Source organism: Megascapheus bottae, chromosome 36 (genome assembly GCF_031878675.1).
Source record: "Megascapheus bottae isolate mThoBot1 chromosome 36, mThoBot2.hap1, whole genome shotgun sequence".
Lineage (NCBI taxonomy): Eukaryota > Metazoa > Chordata > Mammalia > Rodentia > Geomyidae > Megascapheus > Megascapheus bottae.
In genome coordinates, this window is record NC_143544.1 from 146,716 (window position 1) to 169,475 (window position 22,760).

Below are 22,760 nucleotides of genomic sequence, written 5' to 3' on the forward strand. Positions count from 1 at the left end.
GCTCCAGTACACGCTGGGATGCTGTGGATCTATTCACGGTATTGGTGGTGACTCAAGGAACATCCTCTAATGACACACGTGAAAACGTACACAAGCTATTACATCAACCGCATCTCCTTAAAGCTGAAGAACGAAAGAAAATAGTGGGTCACACCACCAACAGCCTTCATTTCAAACAGCAGATAGGATACACGGAAAGACTGTAAACCCCACCCCGCTCATCACTTTCTCAATTCTCCATGACGGCCTGGGCACCTCTGCAAGGTAACCTTGTCCCAACTACTGCACATGTGAGGACCTTGGGTGCTGGCAACACTAGGAGCTCAACAATCAAGAAGGCCCCCACTCTGCTTTGGTCTGTCTGCACAAGACCACAGATAGACTCTACATGCCTGTGTTTCCCTTCAGGCCACTACTTAGAAATGGGAGGAGGGAGGAGGAAAGGGAGGAGGAGGGAGGAGGAAGAAGGAGGGAAGAGGAAGAAGGAGGAAGAAGGAGGGAGGAGGAGGAAGGAGGGAGGGGGAGGGGAGGGAGGGGGAGAGGAGGAAAGAGGGAGTGGGAGGAAGGAGGGAGGGGGAGGAAAGAGGGAGGGGGAGGGGGGAGGAAAGAGGGAGGGGGAGGGGGGAGGAGGAGGGAGGGGAGGGGGAGGAAGGGGGAGGGGGAGGAGGAGGGGAGAGGAGGAGGAGGACAAGGACCACGACAACAACAACAAAGAAGGAAGGAGAGATAGGTAGAGGGAGAAGAAAGAGAAGGAAGATGAGAGGGATGGTGGGAGAGAAAGAATTGGCCCTATTTGAGATGTGTATTCACCCCTGTCGTTGGGAGGTAGGTCTAGTTCCAGAAGAAATAGATACCCAAACACAGTCTCAAAAGGGATTCATCGTAAGCCAAAACTATATTGCAATTTTTTTTATCTCTTCTACTGAGAACGATGAAAGGACTGACGCTGATCAAGATGCATGTGCTCATAAACTGACATGTGGAAGTGAAACTCCTTTGTACAACGAGTGAAAGATTATAATAAAGTTACAATAAAAATATAACGGCTACAAATATGTATTTAAATCACGCAATTTTTTTAGTGTAGGCAAATCAACTGTTGACTGAAATATTAGGTGGTAAATGGCTGACATTAAGTGTGATCTCTGACACGGCCAATGCTACTAAACAGTAAATTCTATCTGACGCCGAGTGACTCCAGGTTGTGCCTTTTGCCTCAATCCAAGTGTTTTCTATGAGTTGGGCATGATCTTGCACACCTGTAAGCCCAGAACTTGAGAGGCTGAGGCAGAGAACCTCAAATTCACTGTCTCAAAAGACACAAAAGGACAGCAAGCAAACATTATTTTCTGTACCACACTCTGTTCTCAATTTCTCAAATTCTTGATCTAAATTTAAAACATTTGCCTAGGTCTTGAGTTGAGCTCTCAACACCAAAAAAAAAATGAAAACAAGAAGAAAACCCTGATAATCATTCCATATTTTTAAAAAATCTATCTTTGTGGCCTTCAAGTCCCTCAGGTCAGCCTTGTACAGAAAACAGCAGAGGAATGGGTAGCAAAAGACTGAAGGTTACCCCAAAACTACTTCCCAGGATGCTCTTTACAGGCAGGGGATGGCATTGCTTTTCAGTTGCCAAAGCACATTTCCAACATACCAGACACTGGTGAGTCACCTCATAGTTCCTGTGGTTTAGGCCCAGCTTACCTGGTCTGCAGCTTGTGGACCCCGTGTCCAGACAGCCGCGTGACTGGAGAAGAGTCTGCTGCTGCAGAGACATCATCCCCTTGATGGCTGGCTGATGGAGTTCACTTTGAGGCTGCATGACGAAGGGAAAGGCCAGAGACGTGAGGTACCCCCAACCCTTCAGCCACTCTTCTTCCATCTAGAAATGCAAGGGCGTTGTCATGTAAAAGGGCAGGGCTTACAGACTGCCTTGCAGCTGTGAAAAAAAAAATCAACATGAGGGCGAAAGGCTTTGAAACCCAGCCATCAAACAGCAACTTCCCTGTTCCTAGAGATCTGTAGGAGAGCTCTTTCTTGGGGTGCACCTATAGAACCTTCGAGTCTAATCTAAAATACCCTGTCAAGAAGAAGCTGAGGAGCAAGCACAGCCCAGGTAGAAGAGAAGAAGCATGCCGCCATCAGCGGGCTTCGCAGTGGATCAGAACTCTTTAACCCTTGCACCTGGACTGGGACCAGGTGGGGTTGATTCTACCAAGACTCTGCTTGTAAACAACCCACACCTCTAGTTCCCCTGCCCTGGCCAATCAGATGAAAAAGCCATCACTCCTGGCCAATGGACAGACAGGTCTTTTGGTATGCTCTTGTCTCCAACCTTCAATAAAGCCATTGTTTTTCCTTTCAAAGAGCATGTGGGGCCTGTGACCTTCACATGGTCACGAATTCCATCCTTGCACCCTTCCGTTACTTGAAGCTTCTCTCCCTCCCTCTCTCTTGTTCCTCTCTCTCGCCCCCGTCCTGTTCCCCCTCCATTTTTCTATTTCATTCTCTCTCTGCTGAAGTTATCCTGTGTCGTCTCTCCCCTCTGTAGTAAATCTCTCTCTACTTCCTACTATACTCTTTTAAGGACCCCTTGGTTGGCTACATAGGAGCTAGTTTTTGTTTGGAGAGTAAGCTTAAGGAATTATCTAATATTCTCCTGTGTGTGTTGTGTTGTGTGTTGAGACTTGAACTCAGGCTTGGGCACTGTCCCTAAGCTTTTTCCTTTTTTTTTTTTTTGCTCAAGGCTAATGCTCTACCACTTGAGCCACAGATCTACTTTTGGCTTTTTTTTTCAGTAGTTAATTGGAAATAAGAGTGTCAGGTACGGGGCCGGGAGTTTGGCCTACCGGTAGAGTGCTTGCCTAGCATGCATGAAGACCCAGGTTCGATTCCTCAGTAATACATACATAGAAAAAAGCTGGAAGTGGTGCTGTAACTCAAGTGGTAGAGCACTAGCCTTGAGAAAAAGACTAAGGATGGGCCAGGAGTTTGGCCTAGTGGTTAAAGTGCTTGCCTAGCATGCATGAAGACCCGGGTTCAGTTCCTCGGTACCACATATAGAAAAAAGCCGAAGTGGTGCTGAGGCTCAAGTGGTAGAGCTCTAGCCTTGAGAAAGTCCAAGGACAGTGCTCAGGCCCTGAGCTCAAGCCCAGGACTGGCAAAAAAAAAGAGAAAAAGACTAAGGACAGTGCTCAGGCCCTGAGTTCAAGCCCCATGACTGGCAAAAAAAAAAAGGCTCAGGTACTTCCTGCCCAGGATGGTTTTGAACCATAAGCTACCTGCTGAATTACAGAATGCATACCTGTCCAACGGGCCCGTTAGACTACCTTCTTTCTACATCAGAAAGAAATGTCCCACAAACATCCTTGGAATGGAAGTGATGGTTTCTGGGTCCATCTTGAGTCTTGGTACAGGACACCAGTAAAGAGAGGAAAATAGGAAAAGACTCTTGTTCCACATCACTGAACCTAAATAGAGTTCATGCTGTAGGGACATTAAAATTCTTGTCCTTTTCTTTTCCCCCTCAAGCCTTTTATGACTTCTGATTTCCCATCTGAGCGAGATGATGAAGAAGAAGCCTCCTATAAAGACAAGAGCGGGCAGAGACAAAGCAAGCCCTGAAACTTCTGGGATACACATAAATGCCGGGTGCCTAAGGATGTTTAAATTTCAGACAACCAACGATTCTTTTTTTTTCTTTGAGGGCAAGTAGGATCTAAATATTGCATGAAACATACTTCTTTTGGCAAAATGATTCACAGTCTATCTACAGTTCAGATCTAACCGGGTATCTTGCACCTTACCTGACATCTCTGCTCTTTTCCTCCATTCGCACCCAGCTGCCAGGTGTGCCAGGGTCTAGACAGCATCTCAGCTGATGCTGACTCGACTGCAGAGACCATGCCCCGAACCACAGGCCAGACCACGGTGGTTCCGTTGACACTGCGTCCTGACACACAATCACCTTGGGTTGTCCATTTCTCAGTGTGTGAAGAGCAGGCATCGAGGGGAACCATCAACCAGCAATCCACCTCATAGACATTGTAGCCCTCCTCTTCCTGGGGACCCTGGAGAAAGCAGTGATCTGAATGAGTTCTGAGCAGACTCCCACAGGGGACAGGGACCTGCTTGGATGGTAGAAGGCAACCCTAGGGTCCTTATGAGAATACTAATGTCCTCAGACCCCTGCCAAATGAAATCACATGGTGGAGGGTGGGGGACAGGGGCTGGGTGTCTGGCTGGCCTCAACACCTGTGCGGAAATAGCAGCAATTCTTCAGGACCTGGAATCCAACTGGAGAGTATGATGAGAGATTGCCTTCAGCAATATAGTGGATTCTAAGACACTGGACCAGCAGCGACATCTCCGGTTACTTGATTCCCCAAGCATGGCCTTGCTTCCTCTGTTCCTCACCTTTAGATTTCTTTTCTGCCTAATGCCATCAGCCACCTTTTCTGTCGTCTCTTGTGCCACAGAAACTCCGGCTGCTACACTTCTGCAGGGAAAGAATGAATTAAATTATATTACATTGGAGTTTTAGAGAACTTTTGTTTTGTCACAAGTCTAGCTTTGCTGGGTTTTTTTTTGTTTGTGTGTGTGTGTGTTGTTGTTGTTTTTAAAATGAAGTCTAGAGAAACATTACCAACCCACATAAGTTTCTTGTTCTCCAGAGCTGACGACACAGATAATGAAGCCTAATGTTGATAATGATTGTTCTAGACAAAAGATAGCAGGGAGGATGGAGGGAGGGAGGAAGAGAGAGAGAGAGAGAAAGAGAGAGAGAATCATAATATTTTTAAAAAGTATGTCATGGGTTGCATTCATTTGGACACAAATAAGAAACCAGGCAGATACCAGGAGACCAGACTGAGTATTTTAAGTTTGTCATGCTTGAATAATGGATTATTGTGTGCAGGCTGATGATGGAATAATTCCACCAATCCCAACACTCTCCCCACCACCACCAGAAAAAAAAAATCATGCACTTTTCCCCTGCTGCCAAATACACAAAGAAAGCAGGACACCAGAATGAAATCTGTGCCGTAGGGAAGGAGTCCATTTCCTTCTCCTCTTGGGACTTCTCAGCAGGTAAATATTGATTACATTTTCCCAGTACCTCGAGCCATTATTTCTGATATGGCCACCTGCTCCCAGATATGAATTCCACATACCCACCCTCTGCCCCTCCCCCAAGGTCTCCATAAGGATAGCACATCAACTGAGGAGAAAATTCTTTTTTTCTCCTGAAGAAGCTTGGCAAGAAAGACCTCTAATTAGGAGCATTTAATCCACGTCTCTAATACTTGTTTCCTCAGAAAATGACAACACGTGTCCACCCCGCAGATCGTTCTTCACCTCACACCACACCTGACGTTTGACAAGACAGGGACACCAGGCGAGGCCCAGAAGGTAGGACCAGGCTGGAAGACAACAGTGTCAGAGGCCTGGCACTTTTTGGTTCTCAGATGAATTATTGATGTCGCCTCAGGGATTTGTGGAGCAGCAGCGGTGGCAGGGGTGAGGAGACGGCTGGTGGTTTGTCCTGGAATTGGCACAAGGGCTGGTAATTAAGCCTGCTGACACTTCCAGGGTACCAATACTACTGCCAGCTGGCTGTCAAGTGCCCACCGTCTGATCGTGCCATCCACAGGAATACATTGTGGGCAAGATTTATGCACGGCCGTCTGTGGACGTCTGTCTCCTGACACTAGCTCTGTGGTCATGAGGGGGTGGGAGTGTTGGCTGTGTATGGCCTCAGCGAACCCTCCAGCTGCTGAGTCTAAGTGCTAGCCCAGCTTCCAAGAGCATGTAGTAAAATTCCACTGCAGAAGGCAGGCCATGGAAGGAATGGTTCTGCTCTAGGTTGGGTTCCACTCAGCACCATAGAGCCAGCACCCTAGAATTACTCCACACCTGCAAGGCTGCATTTATCCACTAGCTCCATCTGCTGCTGGGTGACTTCCAGGGACGTTCACTCTGGACGCTGCCAGCTCGTCCTTCACCCTGAGCATCTGCCTGCAGGACAGAAGAGCCCTCAAGAAGACAGCTGCCTAGTGGTAGAGTGCTTGCCTAGCATGCATGAAGCCCTGGGTTTGATTCCACATACATAGAAAAGGCCAGAAATGGTGCTATGACTCAAGTGGTAGAGCATTAGCCTTGAGAAAGCTCAAGGACAATGCCCAGGCCCAGGACTGGCCAAAAAAAGAGAAAACTAAAAAAGGAACCAATAGCCAACACTAGGTGACTGTGATTAGTTAAGCATGCTCTATGCATCCATCCAATGAAATACAACTCAGTCAAGAAGACTGAGTATATATGTGCAAGCATTGAAGAAAAGTTATTGATTTGAAAAAATAGATCACAAAGTTGTATATTCCATACTATGATTATGTCCAGTGGGGTTTCAAATATATTGAGGGGGATGCTATTCCTGTGTCATTTCATTTTCTCACCTCTAATTTTATAAAAGGTTCAATTCTGGGGTTTAAGAAACTCAATAACACAATGAATTCTCTTTTCAGTACCATGAATTACCTTTTCACTTGGATTGCAAGAAAGACACTCATATAACTGAGATTGACCTCAGGAGAGCAGAGAGAAAGGGAGAATTGATGACTGGTTTTTCCTCCCCTGCCCTTGCCTATTTGTTTACTTTGTTATTTGTTTCTTTATTTAGAACCAGGGTTTAAACTCAGGGCCTTGGACTCACTTCACTTGCTTGTTTGACTGACACTCCAACTCAAGCTAAGCCTCCAGCCTGACTTCTTCCTGAATATTTTGAAGATGGAGTCTCACGGGCTTTTTAGTCTGGATTGGGCTCATAACACAATCCTCTGAGTTCAGCCTCCTGAGTAAGCGCGAGCTGCCAGTAGCCAACTGGTTCTTTCTTTGCACTGTTTCTCCCCTCTGACCTTGGCTTTTTTTGTTTGGATGGACCCCTCCATCTTGCCACCCTCCACCACGCTCACCCCCAATTCTGTGTAATTTCCAATTTCATTCAGAAAGGAAAGCCAGGATGTCAAACTTCAAACTAAGAGGTGCTCTATGTTTCACACTCATTGATAATCTTTCCCAGTGTACAGTTCATTTGAGGCACCCCAATTCCTTTCCTCTGGTCTGCTGTCAGCTCTGTCCTGAAGAGTTAACGCTCTTTTTGAAATAGAGTCCAAGATAGTTGGGCCCAAAAGAAGATAAGCATATGTTTGTGCAAGCTGGAAAATTGTCCTATATGGAACAGAGTCAAAATAAATCAATAAAAGCAGTTTCGGGCAGGCACGACAGAGAAAAAAACTGTTAATTACTAGTATTACCATTGATAGCTATTCATTTGAGACTTTTGTTCAGTAAAGGCAATTGTTTGCTCCTGTTATATAACCAAAATCAAGAGAATTTACAAAGAACGAGAGAGGGGGAAAAAATCTTCTCAGCTGAAACTCAGACAAAAGGCTTGAAGGGAAAATGAGACAAGCGATATTTTCTGGGGATTTACTGAGACAAATCAGCTCAGAAAAGACACAAACCTGTTCGTTTCATCCCAATACCATCCATTCTCGTCTGGTTTTATTCCTTGCATATAAATTTCAAGTTTGAAAGGACCCAGATATAGAACCTTTTAAGATACTTCTCCACATTGAAAAGATTTCCTCCTTCTCAAAAGGGATTTTTGTTCTTAGCCGAATCCTTTGAAAAAAATTATATATATATACATATACATATATATAATTACACATACACATACACAGCCAAATCCTGAAGATCTCTGTAGTCCCAAAGACCTGAGTTCAATATCTATTTCTACTCCAACAAGGCTCCATGACAGTTGACAGTTTGCAAAGGGTTGTCTGAACATCTCTGCTCCTGTGTAAAGTGAAGATAATACCCTCCCACAGAACCATGCCCATCTAATCCTGCTTGAGGCCCTCCAGCTCTCAGCGTCCAGTCAGAGACAGGAAGTGACTTGAGCATGTCAAACAGAACTATAATGTAGGGGAACTGTTACATAAATAATAAAAGACCTAAGCCCCGAACAGAACCATGAGGCAACTCCGTGTTGGTGAAATAGCTCTGCAAGTCTAGTTAGAGGTTGTAAAGATTCCATGGGAAAGCATAGCAATTCTTTTTTTTTTGCATTTTTTTATTGTAATTAGTAAAAGGGTTACATGATATTTGCCAGATAGAAGGTGCATTAATTCACGTACATTGATACCCTTTCACATGTCTTGGTACCCATTTCCCTACCCCCCACCTGTCTTGGTTTTCCCCCCTTCCCTATCAAATAACCAAATACAAATAAATTCAATATATCAGATAACAACGTGAGATACTATAACAATATGAGATAACCAAGGGACAGCAAAGGAGATGAGAGACAACATAGTACATTAAGGACAACAATTATTCGTTATATGGCTTTTGTTTCAATATCCTGGAGGTCCTTTCAATTAGCTTCATACTATATGGCCTTATGTATCAAGGTTTTGCTCTATTGCAAATCTCAAAGCATAGTAATTCTAAATAAAGACTGGGGATGTCACTCCAGTAGAGTGTTTGCATAACAACTGCAGGGTCCTGAGTTCAAGCCCCAAACTCAATTTTGAGTTCAATTTTGCTGGTTCTGGGGCTTGAACTCAGGGCCTGGGCTCTGTCCCTGAGCCTCTTTGTGCTCAAGGATAGTGCTCTACCACTTGAGCCACAGCACCACTCCCTCGAGGGATATTCTTATATAGTTTCAGCACCCAGAAGAGCCATAGAGCTTTTCCTTCTATAAACCAGAAAGACAGTGGGGTCATATTGGCCATCTTTGATCACATGACCTCCCTGGACCAATCCCATAGATGCAGAGAAATGGACTGGATTGGTATATCTATCTGCCTGTGGATCAGATTGATCTCTATCCAAACCACCTGGACTAAAATAATAGTAATAATAACAACAGCAGCAACTATCACCATCATCAAAGTAGTATTAACCGAAAGGGAAGGAAAGAGATCCTAAGAGGTAAACTAAGAGGTGTCAACCTTCACCAAGACAAAAAACAAGTAACTCTTTTTGATCATAATTTACTTGAATATTTAATATTTTACTACTTTTCAGAGAATAGTATCTCTAGTGCACAAATGAGAATAGCAAAGTTGCAAGAGTTTAAGGAAGTTACCCAAGGTCCCAGAGTTGGAAAATGGTTGTGCTTAGGCTTGAACCCACCACATGTCTCTACTATTAAAACTCATGTCTCTTCTTCTACACCATGCTGGTATCTTACTGAGTAGCAAGCATGGAGCATGAAATAATCCAAAGTGATTGCTTGGGGGCCAGTGAATGTCTTAATCTTCACTGTTAAATATTAAAATCTGCATGTGCACGTGTGCTCATTTCCTGGTGTCATAAATTGAATATTCACTCCCTTCCATTTCCCATTAAAACATAGCATGAATTAAAGGGTTTCATTTTCATCACTCAAATAGAGACCTTAAGCCCCATGCTGGAGGCTTACCCCTGTAATCCTAGCTACTCAGGAAGCTGAGATATGAGGATCATGGTTCAAAGCCAGCCTGAGATATGAGGATCATGGTCTGGAAAGTCCATGAAGCTCTTATCTCCAATTAACCAACAAAAACCTGGAAGTGGAGCTGTGACTCAAGTGGTAGAATGCTAGCCTTCAACAATTTAAAAAAAAAAAGCAGCTCAGGAACAGTGCCCAGGCCCTGAGTTCAAGGCCCAGTACTGGCACAAATAATAATAAAATAATAATAATAATAATAATAATAATAATAGTTTATCCTTTACCGATTGATGGATCTCACACATACTTAGAACTCCAACTACCTGGTCCTCAACCCAATGAAGTTACAGGGTTTGCTCTAAGAGTGTAAAACTTGAGTCATGGCATCTCTGGTCATAAAAGAAATGCAAATCAAAACAACTTTAAGATTCCACCTCACTCCATTTAGAATGGCTAGGATCAAGAAATCTAATAATAACAGATGCTGGAGGGGAGGTGGACAGGAGGGATCACTACTACACTGTTGGTGGGAGTGCAAACTTGTTCAACCTCTATGGAAAGCAGTATGGCAGTTCCTCAAAAGACTAAATATAGAGCTTCCCTATGACCCAGCAATTCCACTACTTGGCATTTACCAATCGTCCAGAAACAAGGACCTACTAAATCCACTAGCACAACAATGTTCATTGCAGCACTATTCACCATAGCAAAGATATGGAACCAACCCAGATGTCCCTCAGTTGATGAGTGGATCAACAAGATGTGGTATTTATACACAATGGAATTCTATGGTGCTCTCAGAAAGAATGACATCACCCATTTGTAAGGAAATGGAAAGACTTAGAAAAAAATCATATTAAGTGAAGGAAGCCAGACTCAAAGGAACATAGGCTCAATGGTTTCCCTCATTTACAATAATCAGTAGAAACCTTGGGCTCTCCTAGGAGAGGTTCACAATAGAGCAAAACCTAGATACATAAGGCCATACAGTATGATGCTAAATGAAAGGATCTCTAGGATATAGAAACAGAAGCCATATAATGAGTGATTGTTGTCCTTTTGCTGTCCCTTTATCTCATATTGTTACAATATTTCACCTTGTTATCTGATATATTTTATATACGCTTAATTGAAATAGGAGAGGGAAGGGGGAAAATCAAGATGTATGGGGAGAGGGGGAGGGAAATGGGAACCATGACATGAGAAAGGGTATCAATATTTATGAATGTACCTTCTATCTGATGAATATAATGTAACCCTTCTATTAATTACAATAAAAATATATGAAAAAAATTGAGTCATGGCCAGGCTTCCTCCAGGTCCTTCAGAAGTGAAACTCCAGTTGTTCAGGTCTATCACCTTTCTTGAGTACATTTCCCCTCAGTCATTTACTGTGATCCGATACCCCAAGGACCCTTGTTCAGAAATGGCAGGGCGCTGTCACTGCCAACTGCAGGGAGAGCTCCTTCCTATAGCTGTTACAGGCCCCCTTGTCTCCTTCCTGCATCTGCACTTGGGACCACAAGAGGCAACGTGCACAATGGCAATCTCTTAATAGGATTATATCTTTTTCTGCACATCCCATCTCTAGGGATTATTGTCATTTGTCTCCTGCAAATGACAATCCAGCTTCTCCGGGCTCCCTGGTTGCTGGGGGAGAAATGTTACCGCACAGCTTGTGTCGGATGATGTTTTATAATCATAGCAGAAATCCAATATTAATAGAACTGTCTGGGTAAAAAGGTGCGTGCGCTGTTTGTGGAGCCACACGGGTATCCCTGATGTCTGGAAACACCCCTCCCCCGCGATTTCTTTACTCTGGCATTTCTCCTGTAGACATAAAATTTTAAATCAAGTTGGACCACAGGCACATATGGGACTATTATGAGGACATCCTGCTTACTCTCCCACAGTCCGACAGACACTTTGCACTGCCAACCCTTCATAATGCTCAATGGTGTTTACCATTTTTCCTAAGATACCCTTCTTTTTAATCCCTGCTTGTCCAAACACATCCTCCTCCGATTGCCTTCCGAGAGCACCTCACTCCGCAATGGTGTTTGACTTCCTGGTGGCAATGAGTCTCCAACTCCTTTGTGACCATTGCCTGTATTTTTCGCCTGAACCTCTTTTAACCGCTCACAATTATGGGGGCAGGGGGAGTCAAGGTCCTGGCCCTTGATCTAAACTTCATCCTAACTTAGAAAAGAATGGGGGCTGAGAAGGATGAAAATGTTCCCCTCTCTCTATTAGTCCCCTCAAACACCCCTCACCCCCAACCACCCAGCTGGGGGGACTATGACACTCCTCCCAAAAGAGTGGCCCACACAGCCACGGTTATAGCAAGAGCTCTTGAGAGTAGTAGTGGGGCTGGCCCACAGATCTCACACTAAGAGAATGGGGTTTGTTGTTCTGTTTCCCTGAAAAGAAAGAGAGGGTCAGAGAGGTTACTGGTTTGCCCAAGGTCACTGAAAGGGAAAACCACCATTAGAAATCCTAGCTTGTCTAAACCCAGCAGCATCTCAGGGATATGATTCGTACAGAGCCTCTGATGGTGGGTGGAGGGGTCCGTTACAAAAATCTCTTTTCCAATTTGACACAAGATGTCCAAGAGAAAGCCTTCCTTCACAGAGTTAAAAAAAATCAATGATGTGAGCCCATCCTGGAGTCCCAGCTGGGCTTGAGATCTCAGCACTGCCCTTCTTACTCCATGTCTCCTGACCCCAGTGAACAATTTGGAACCAAGTTACAATTTCCTTTTCATTCTCATTAAGCAGAATACTCCTCTTTAACAACCCTCCCTAAACCACCCCCCATCTACAACCCTCCCTGAGCTTTGCTTGACTATAAAGCGCTCTATTTCTCTGTGATCTTTATGTCCTTAGAAATTACAACATGCTGGCATAGGTATTTAATTATTGAAAGGAGATGTGCCTTGTAAAATATTGTACCTGCAGGTTTGCTCATGCAAAGTAAGGATGGATCCCACTTGGCCAGACAAAACCTTTGCTATGCTAGAGCTTTGTTCTGGAATAAATCTTGGTTTGTGAAATATGCATCCTATAAGAGCACTTCTGGGTTCTGCCTAGAACTGGCCAAACTAAAACACCTTTCCCTTTTTTAAATGAAACTAAACCTTGCTTTTACATAATACTGAGCTGACCCCCTCCTAGGCTGGGAATTTAAAGAACACTTTTAGGGGTAGGGAAAAAAAAACAGATGTCAGATGATCCATCACAGAGTTTCTTTTCCAAGGCTGGAAAGAGCTCCACCACCACACTAAGGATAAAAGACAACAGATAAACGTCAAAGTTTGAACTCTGCTCAAAGACATACAAAAGCTTAGCTTGCAGGGAAAGCTCTCTGTGCTGTCCAATATGATAGACATGCTGGTACCATCCAATATTATTGGTTTTGACTTCTAATCCATGGATTTGACTTCAGATGTGTCTGGAATATCCAAAGCAGTGGAATTTCAATTTTACATCATAATGTAATCCATTTAGATTTAGTTGCATGGAGCATCATGTAATCCAGGCTTATCCTATTGGACAGTGAATGCAATTACTGATCAATATTCCTAAAGAACATAGAAGTAAACATGCTCAAAAATATTTGCCAGTGGAATCTGGTAATTTAGAAGAAGGATGAAAGAGCATGATTGAATCAGATTTGTCCTGGGGAATTCAAGGTTGGTTTAGCAGAAGAAGGAAGGGAAGGGAAGGGGAAGGGAGGGGAGGGAAGGGGAGGGGGAGAGAGAGGAGAGGGGAGGGGGAGGGAAGGGGAGGGGAGGGGAAGGAAGAGGAGAAAGAAAGAAAAAATAAAAAAAGAAAGAGGGAAGGAGGGAGGGAGGGAGAGGAAAGGAAAGGAAAGGAAATCAATGTCAGCGATTTAGTGGCACAAATTCATGGAATCCCAGTACTCACAAAGAGGAAGCAGGAGGATCACAAATTCAAGGTCAGACTGGGATATAGACCGAGAACCTGGCTCAAAGAAAAAAAATCAGGTATGGTAGCGCATACATGTAATCCCAGCTGTGTAGGAGGATTCAAATTAAAACCCTATCTGAAAAATAATCAACCCCAAAAGAGGGCTGGGGGCATTGCTTAAGCAGAAGAGTGCTTGCTGAGTAGACATGAGGCCCTGAGTTCAAATTCCAGCAAAAAAGGAGAGAGAATACTTACCTGACTTGAAAAGTAACCTCGTATGTGGTAAGAGTTCTATTAATACTAATTAGAATCAGCTCTATTAACCTTAGCTCATGAATATATTGCTATACTATGTCATTAATGTTATTAATATATCATTCATAGTATATTAATAGGAATACACTCATACTAACTTATTCCTGTTAAATACTGTTTAGGATTTCACTGTTCCCTTTTCTTAGGCTGTGAGTGTTACACCTCCCTGAGATTTTTTTTTGTGTAACAAGAGGCTCCCCTGACACTGAGCCTCATGTGTTCTGAGAGTCCGGGGATCCCCAGATCTGGGCCCCCCGCCATGCCCCACATGGGCTGGCTTCTCCAACACATGCAGCTGCTCTGTTGGCTGACCCAATCCAGGCCAGTGACTCTGCTTCTCTCCTGCTTGCCTCAGCAGTTTTGCTTCCCAGCCGTCCACACTCCCAATGGCTCCAATACGTCCAAAGATGAGCACTTCCAAACCCTGAATTATTTACATCTGAGAGGCTCCATGGGTCCTTTCTCCCTCCAATTCTGCCAGCCCCTCCCCCCTTCCAATGAATCATAGCAAATTTGAATCTTGGCCATACACACACAAAGTGAAGTTTTGTTTTTTACTTAGAAGGTTCCTCTGGTACACCCAGGAGAAAAAGGGCAGAAAAAGATGGAGGTGGACAGTGGCTTGCAAAGGAAAAGGGAAAGAAAAGCAAACAACAACAATAACAATAAAGCAACTCTTGCTGAATCAGTAACTAGCAGTAATAGATTTTTTTTAAAAATTCACTTCCAGGCTCAGTTGGGGAAAACAAGATACATTTCCTTGCAATAATTTAAAGAGTGGAATGTTTCATTCCCAGAGAAACTACAGCTGTTTTGACCTATTCCTGGCTTTAGGTTGGACTATTATTTGCATTCTCTGAATTATTATTGTTGTTATTTCTTTTCCTTTCTTAACATGGTAGCATTTAGGAATGGAGCCAAGTTATAGCCTGATTAAAGTCTTTCACTCTGAATTAAAGGTTTTGAATCCAGCCTTAGGCTTCAGCCTCAGATTTTTGTTGCTGTAGCTGCTGTTTTCCATCCACACCTCCCCATCTCCAGGGGAGAAGAATAGAACTAGAAATCAGTCCGCTGCAGGCACACCCCTCTGAGGTTACACCAATTGGCTCCAAGGAGGGTGCCACTGCTGTTTTGGATGTTATAAGGCCACTGTGGCTGCAACCAGGCCAGTAAGGGGACAAAGGACATCTCCCTGAGGGAAAGGCCAAGGGAAGAGAAGGACCCTTCCCAAGCATTCTCATGTTCTAGAAAAGTCACTCTCCTTGCAATTCCTTTTTTCATCTCAAGAGTTCTGATAACTCACACCTGTAATCTCAGCTACTCAGAAGTCTAAGATCTAAGGATGGCGGTTCAAAGCCAGTCCTGGCAGAAAAGTCCCTGAGACTCTTACCTCCAATAAACTATCAAAAAGCCAGAAGTTAGGGGTGTGGCAAGTGGTAGAGCACCAGCCATGCAGCTGGGGATAGCAGGCAGGAATATGAGTGTGAGGCCTTGAGTTCAAGCACCGGTAGTGACAAGTTCATTCATCAATTCACTTCAGTCACCTGTAACATGAGATCATAAGAGCACCTAGGTCAAAGTGTTGGGTCTGAGATATTTACAGATGCACTGATCAGTAATCAATCAATGCTGGCTGGTGTGTACTGCTCCTCTTTAAGGTGCTTTCTCTACCTGATCATCTAGCATGTCATCTTCCCATGTCTGCCAAGATCGCACTTGCCGATAATGGAAAAAGCACAAACCATACACGTGTGTGCGTACAGGCTTGCACACACATACACACACACACACACACACACACACACCACTTGTCTGTCGAAATAGTCTCTTTTCTGCCCAGGAGGGCCTTAGACTGCCATCTTCCCAATCATTGCCTGCTGAGCAGCAGAAATTATAGATGTCAGCCACCAAGGCCTGGCTGATAGAAAGATCTCTCTAGAAGACAGCTCAGTGGGCCCTTGGACCATAATCCTCCTCTGTCTATGCTTCAACATGGAGCTGGGATTTCAGGTGTGCACTACTGTTGGTTTGTTGGTTGAAATGGGGATAGGGGGAAACTCGAGCCCTGTGCAATGTCAGAGCCCACGTCCCATGTCTGTTACTTGCCTGTTGAAGGGAGGGAGGGAAAGCGGGCAATCTATCCCTACTGGGTGAAGGCTGAGAGAAGAGAAGGGGGGAGGTAAGATGGTAAGGGCTGGGAGTTTGGCCTAGTGGTAGAGTGCTTGCCTGGCATGCACAAAGACCTGGGTTCGATTCCTCAGTACCACATACACAGAAACGGTGCTGTGGCTCAAGTGGTAGAGCACTAGCCTTGAGAAAGCCCAAGGACAGCGCTCAGGCCCTGAGTTCAAGCCTCATGCCTCCGGACTGGCAAAAAAAATTTTTTTTTTTTAAAAAGGTAATCAATGCCCTTTTTGGCCACAGGCTGCTGGGTACCAGGCCATGGAGAAAAAGACAGAAGAATGTGAAAGAGCAGAAGGAGAAATGAAGCAGTCATGGACCCCGCTGCCAGGAAAGCCTGCACTGTTCTGGCCAGTGCCAACAGGAATGGCAGGCAGCCTGGAGCTCTTGACAGAGGATGGGGAGGAAAGCCAGGAGCGAGAGTCAGCCGGAGGGAGATGCTGGAGGGGCTTCCCCAACTGAGCAGGTGCCTGGGGAAGGAAGACCCTACCCAAGAACAGCCTTGGGAGCCACAAACAATCCCCCTCCCCAACCTGTGCCCTGGACCTCCTACTCTCCCAGATCTCAAAGCAGCTAGCCCCAGCTCTCCTTCAGCCAGGCCAGCTGCCCGGCAGGCAAGCAGATGGTGACATCTTCACTAGAGCCAAAATTACCTTTCCAGGAAAATGTCTCAACCTTCTCTGGAGGACACAGAAAGGAGCGTGCACCATGGAGAATTTCAAACTTTCTCAAGAAGCTACAGCTTCTTAAAAGTATTTGAGTGAAACAAAAATGTATTTTGACTATAGATTGTTCAGTGCCTCCGATTTAAAAAGAAAAGAAAGGTTGTTGAAAGTTGCCTATAATCTCAACCACCTGGGAGGCAGAGGTAGGAAGATGACAGTTCAAGGCTGAACTGGGAGAAAATACAAGACCTATCTGAAAACCAAACTAAAAGCCAAGGGACTGGGAACAGGGCTCAAGTAATAGAGCACCTACCTAGAAAGCACAAGGCCCTGAATTTAATCCCAGTACAAAAAAATAAATAATAATAATAATAATAATAATAATAATAATAATAAAACAGGTGCTGGTGGCTCATACCTGCATTCCTAGCTACTCAAGAAGCTGAGATCTGAGGATCAAGGTTCAAAGCCAGTAGGGGCAGAAAAGTCTATGAAACTCTTATCTCCAATTAACCACCTAAAAACCAGAAGTGGCACTGTGGCTCAGAATGGCAGTGTGCTAGCCTGAAAAGAAAAAGAGCTCAAGGACAGTGCCCAGGACCAGACTTCAAGTCCCATGACCAACAGAAAATTAATTAACTAACTAACTAACAGTCAGGTAGTTTCCAGAACTTTAGCTCCTTACTCCCCAACCCTGTCATCCCTTGTGAGCAGCTAGTCATGGACTAAAAATCACTGAATTAAACTATTCTATCTGTCTCTGTCTCATCCCCTCCCTCTCAAATCTCAACATCTGGCTCCCAGATGTATGCTTACCACTGCACTTACTGCTTGCATAACAGACAGGTTCCATTATCAATGCTAATCTGTTTACCTAATTCTAGAACTCTGAGGGGCTGTGCTGGGAAATATTGCACGCTCCATTCCACATCAAGTAGGGGCATGTTCGGTGAGTGATTAGCAATGTCTGCATGGAAACAGGAAGCTGGATGCATGGGTCCAGTACTCACACAGAGGGCCGCATCTTCATCACTCTGCTTCTGGACAATGTTTGACTCTAAAAAGCTCCCTTCTGACTGGAGAAAACATTTATGCTGACTATGAGACACAAATGAATGATTGAAGGCCTCCAGAGGAAAAGATTTTGAAGCAAACAAGGAATTTCTCTAGCATCTCTATCCTCAAAACTCATATGACTCCCCTGTTAGACTTCATGTCTGCATGTACTGTTGTCAAAACTACTTTTTCCTACTTCACAAGAATGAGAAGATGGGTCCCCTGGACCTCGTCACTCCTAAACTGGCCCCATCCTGTCCACTGCAGATAAGCATCAACTTGCAAATCCTAGCCTGATAGAACTATCCTAAGATGTGTAGACCTCACTGGTCAGGGACTCAAATCTCAGCTGACCAAGTGGATGGCCTTGGGGGGGAAAATTATTTGCCCTTGCCAGCCTCAGTTTCCTCCTATGCATGAGAAAAAGGAAAGAATTCGGAGCTCATGTAAGAATTAAGGAAATTACAGTTGTTCTGCTCCTAAAATCTACAGGATATTTAAGATACACTGCTTTCTTTTCCCCTCTTTTCATACCCTCAAGGCTATTTCAAGCTTTCTCCACAGGCAGTGAGTAAGGCATCAGAAATGTCTCTGTGCTGAATTAATGTAGCTGAGAAATGAGAAACCCCTCCCTGTGCCCCCAACTTGAGCCCTCCTCCTCTCTGTTTAGATTCAACTCAAAATAGCTGAACTTAGATGGAACCAGTTGGGGTCTGTCTTTGTATCTGGAGGCTTAAAAAAAAAGATTCAAACCTTAAGCCCAACAGCCGCAGGTTAGTCAAGGACCTGATTCTGCCTGGTTAATTAACTTTAACCTCCAACCCAAGTCACTGTACATTTGTGCAGCTGACTCCTTTGATGCTAAAAGAATAAGCTTTTATCCAATGATTTATAATTTTTTAAAAGAAACTGTTTTAAGTAGCATAGGTGTATAGTTGTGTTTTTTTAATTAAATAGAACCAAAGCATTTCAAATGAAGAACTGTTCCTCAAAATACTAGTCTTACAAATCTTGCCAGAAATGCATTTATTAAAAGTAGGCTTCTCAATGTAGTTTAGGTACATTTAATAAATGTAAGTGTACATATAAAAGCAGATAACGGGGCTGGGAGTGTGGCCTAGTAGTAGAGTGCTTATCTAGCATGTACAACGCTCTGGGTTCAATCCCTTGGTACCACATACACAGAGAAAACAGAAAGTGGTGGTGCTGTGACTCAAGGGGTAGAGTGCTAGCCTTGAGAAAGCCCAAGGACAATGCCCAGGCCCTGAGTTGAAGCCCCAGGACTGGCAAAACAAAACAAAACAAAACAAACAAAAAACAGATAAAAAAGAGATACGTAGATAGAGACTCATACTCAGACAAATGTGTGTTTGGCGGAGTGGTTACTGGGTCTTGAACTCAGAGCCTAGGCTCTGTCCTGCAACTTCTTCCTCTCCAGACTGAGGCTCTGTCCCTCAGCTTCCTCCTCTCCAGCTGAGCCTAGGCTCTACTTCTGGATTTTTGGTGGATCTGAGCCTTACAGGCATGAGATGTCAGTCTCATACAAGCATGTTACATATGGATCTCTTTATAATAGATCCTAAAATTTACTTCATTCTGGTATACCTACATCTATGCTTTCAATGGCTCCATTGTTAAAAGAAATTACCATTATTCCAATATTTAGGCGGGCCATCATTTCCCCCTCATTTTCCACTAACAGACAAATAGGAGATATTTTATATTTCCCATGATGATGTTGGAGCAACAGGCCTGCACATGAGTCTCTGTGTAAAGATTTCTTTTTTTTTACACTTCATATTTAGAGTGTAGAATGGTTTCTAAAAGCCTACGCACTCAGAATTCAGTTAGCATTTAAGAACGTAAAACATACTTGCATAGGCAGCTCCGGGAGCTCCCACTGCAAAGGGTACATGTTGCCTGATTCCAAAAGAACTACTTACTTCCACAGCCATATACAATGTAATCCCAGCACTTGGGAGGTGGGGGAAGGAAGACCACTGGACAGTAAGAGACTTGTGGAGAAGAGCTAGGAGGCCCCAGCTGCACAAACCAAAGCCAGACAAGATTTTCCAACAGCCATCAAGCCCCCAGACACAGGATCAAGGCTAGCTACCAGGTCAAGGGCTTGCTACCAACCTTATCTATTGTTGGCTACATGTGAACCCATCCAACAATGGGGATTCCTATCTCAAGAATGCACAGACAGCTGGGTGCTGCTGGCTCATGCCAATAATCCTACTCAGGAGGCTGAGATCTGAGCATCATGGTTCAAAGCCAGCCTAGACGCTATATCCAATGAATCACCAGAAAACCGGAAGTAGCACTGTGGTGCAAAGTCATAGAGTACTAATCAGGCCCTGAGTTCAAGCCCCACATTCAACCAAAAAAAAAAAAGGTACAGACATGTCCCTGCCAGTGCTGTTTTGGGTTTTTTTTCAGTGGATCTGGGGCACAATGGATAATACCAGGTATATCTTGGGCATTCTGTACCTCTCCACCATCTTTCCCCCATAATTCTCTCCTGGTTTAAAGCTTCCAAACAGAAGCTTTAACAGCTCAAAGGGACTACCGTACTGTATGTGTGAGAAATCAACACTCCAGGCCTTCAAGGAGAACAGAGGAGGCATTCGGGCTAGCACAGGGAAGAATTCTGTACAGTCACCATCCAGAATAGCAGCAGCCCAGATGGGCGCATATCAAATGTTCCTCGTGCACACGATTCGGTCACCTCCCTTCTTCACCGAGCCAAATATCCATAATTTAAAAGCTGTAAAGCCTGAGCTTTCCCTGTGGGCTCTCTAGCCCCCCCTTCCTGGGGTGGGGGAAAGGGTCAACACTTTCTTGGTAGTTATAGATGCCATCTGAATACTGCTGGGTTGCTTAACATCTCTGCAGACAACCATGCACTCTCTGGGTCCTTAAGAACAAGTGATACAGGGCTGAGCTCCTGGAAGGGATGGGTGAACCGGGGTGTGTGGGTACCAGGAAGGGGAAGGGACAGAGGCTGTGTAATGGACAAGGTCAGACTGGGCAGGATACATACAGGAATGCAATGTGAGTGCATGAGGGGCGAGGATGGGAGCGTCATTGCTTTCCACGCTGCCACAATGAAATCCTCCTCCCTCCCTCTCTCTCTCTCTCTCTCTCTCTCTCTCTCTCTCTCTCTCTCTCTCTCTCTCTCTCTCTCTCTCTCTCTCTCTCATAAAGTTCTTAACTGTTTTATGACTCAGCTAGGCATCCCAACTTTTCTTGGCCTGCTTTAGGGTAACACATTTGCCAAATGTTCTGGCCTCAACAAACAGCACTCAAGGAATTCTTCCCCGTCATCCAGAGCAAAGAGGAAATGTCAGCCTTCGGTTCAGTAAGTTCTCTCCACGTAAGCAACACTGCCCTGCACTAGGTGTTCGGATTCTACTGAATTCTTTAATTATATCTTCCTTTGGGATCTAAAAAAAATGCATTTCAGGATTTTTGTTTGGTCTTGTTTTTGTTTTTTTTTCTTTTTTTTTTAAATTTTTTTATTGTAATTAGTAAAAGGGTTACATGATATTTGCCAGATAGAAGGTGCATTAATTCACATACATTGATACCCTTTCACATGTCTTGGTACCCATTTCCCTCCCCACTTGGTCTTGTTTTTGAACTCGGGGCTTGCACACTCTTTCTGAGCTTTTTTCTTTCTTTTTTTTTCCCTCAAGGCTTTCACTCTACCACTTGAGCCACACTGACACTTCCGGTTTTTTTCTGAGTGGTTTATTAAAGCTAAGAGTCTCACAGACTTTCTGTCCCCAGGCTGGCTTTGAACCACAATACTCAGATCTCAACCCCCCTCAATAGGTAAGATGGCAGGCTGAGAGCAGATGGATATTATGTTACCGATGACAGATGCTAATTTACACCCCACTCTCGGCCCCCAGGCCCCCAATGCAATGCCTAGCAAGAGGTTTGGCACTCGGTAAACTTACACCAGCAAGAACAGCATTGCCCTGGGAACCTTCGTGAATTCTCCAACCCTTTCCTAGACTGAAGCCAGATTAAGATGCCAGTCATCTCTTACGTCAAACCAGTAGTAGGCTGGAGAATTTCACATCCTACTCTTTATTTATCTGACACAGGTAATTCTCAGCCCCCAAAACTTAGGACCTTGGATGCACACAGTTCCACAACACCTGACTTGGGAACACGAGATGAGTAATACAGAAATGAATCTCCAGGCCCAGTTCAGTAAATAGGACTCTCCATTTCCTGACAACACACAACAAAACACCCTTTGCCTTCTGCTGAGTCCCATCTCCTAGGAAACATCATAATAGGCTTAGCAAAAGCCAGGAAGATCTTAGGAGACCGGCTGTTCACTCTGCAACAGGGCTGCACTTAAGTGTTCTATTCAAGAAGCACACATTGGGTTGGCCTCCACATTAACCTGCTAGGAATGAAGACACACGTCAGAAACAGGTGGGAGAGAGGCAGAACTCAGAGCCTGGAAGGCAAAGAGAACTCTGTGAGTCAATGCTCTAATTAGGAACTTGTATGTTCTGCTTTCCCTGCAAGCAGGAACACACACACACACACAGACACACAGACACACACACACACACACACACACACACACACACACACACACACACACACACAAATTCCATGTACGTTGTGGCTCCTTTAGACAATTAGGGAAATGATAAGGACCTTCCATTTTGTCTATCATTTAAAATCATGATAAACGATCCAGTAGGGTTTTTCTTTTCTTTTTTTTCCAGTCCTTGGGCTTGAACTCAGGGCCTGAGTACTGTCCTTGGACTTTCTCAAGGCTAGCATTCTACCACTTGAGCCACAGCACCATTTCTGGCTTTTTCTATGTAGGTGGTACCAAGGAATCGAACCTGGGTCTCTGTGCATAATAGCCAAATACTCTACAACTAGGTCACACTCCCAGCCCTTGTCCCTCCCAGCCCTCTTTCTTTTTTTTTTAAATGCACATTTGTAAAAGAAACTTGGGCTACATCTAATCTAACCATGCCCACTTCTGGGAAAACTTCCACCCCCACCATAAATATATCCCTGTGTCTGTGACAATATTGAGGCCAAATGAGTCACTTGAAAAACCTG

General features: G+C 44.4%; 1 protein-coding gene across 7 annotated transcripts; it reads right to left on the reverse strand.

Annotated features, from left to right (window-relative positions):
- Positions 1-1,160: 1,160 nt before the first annotated feature.
- LOC150042155 (uncharacterized) lies at positions 1,161-17,464 on the reverse strand. Of its 7 annotated transcripts, none has more exons than XM_090324571.1 (6): positions 17,412-17,464; positions 15,140-15,293; positions 4,420-4,501; positions 3,810-4,073; positions 1,708-1,819; positions 1,161-1,306 (listed from the first exon to the last, which is right to left on the reverse strand). In XM_090324571.1, exons 2-6 carry the CDS (start codon positions 15,199-15,201, stop codon positions 1,233-1,235), a joined length of 594 nt encoding a protein of 197 aa, XP_090180697.1. In that variant the 5' UTR covers positions 15,202-15,293; positions 17,412-17,464; the 3' UTR covers positions 1,161-1,232. The 7 variants fall into 7 exon arrangements, 5 of the variants coding, with proteins under 5 accessions (XP_090180697.1, XP_090180692.1, XP_090180693.1 ...); XM_090324566.1 differs by having other exon boundaries at positions 1,708-1,885; XM_090324567.1 differs by having other exon boundaries at positions 1,708-1,885; positions 17,424-17,453.
- Positions 17,465-22,760: the final 5,296 nt, after the last annotated feature.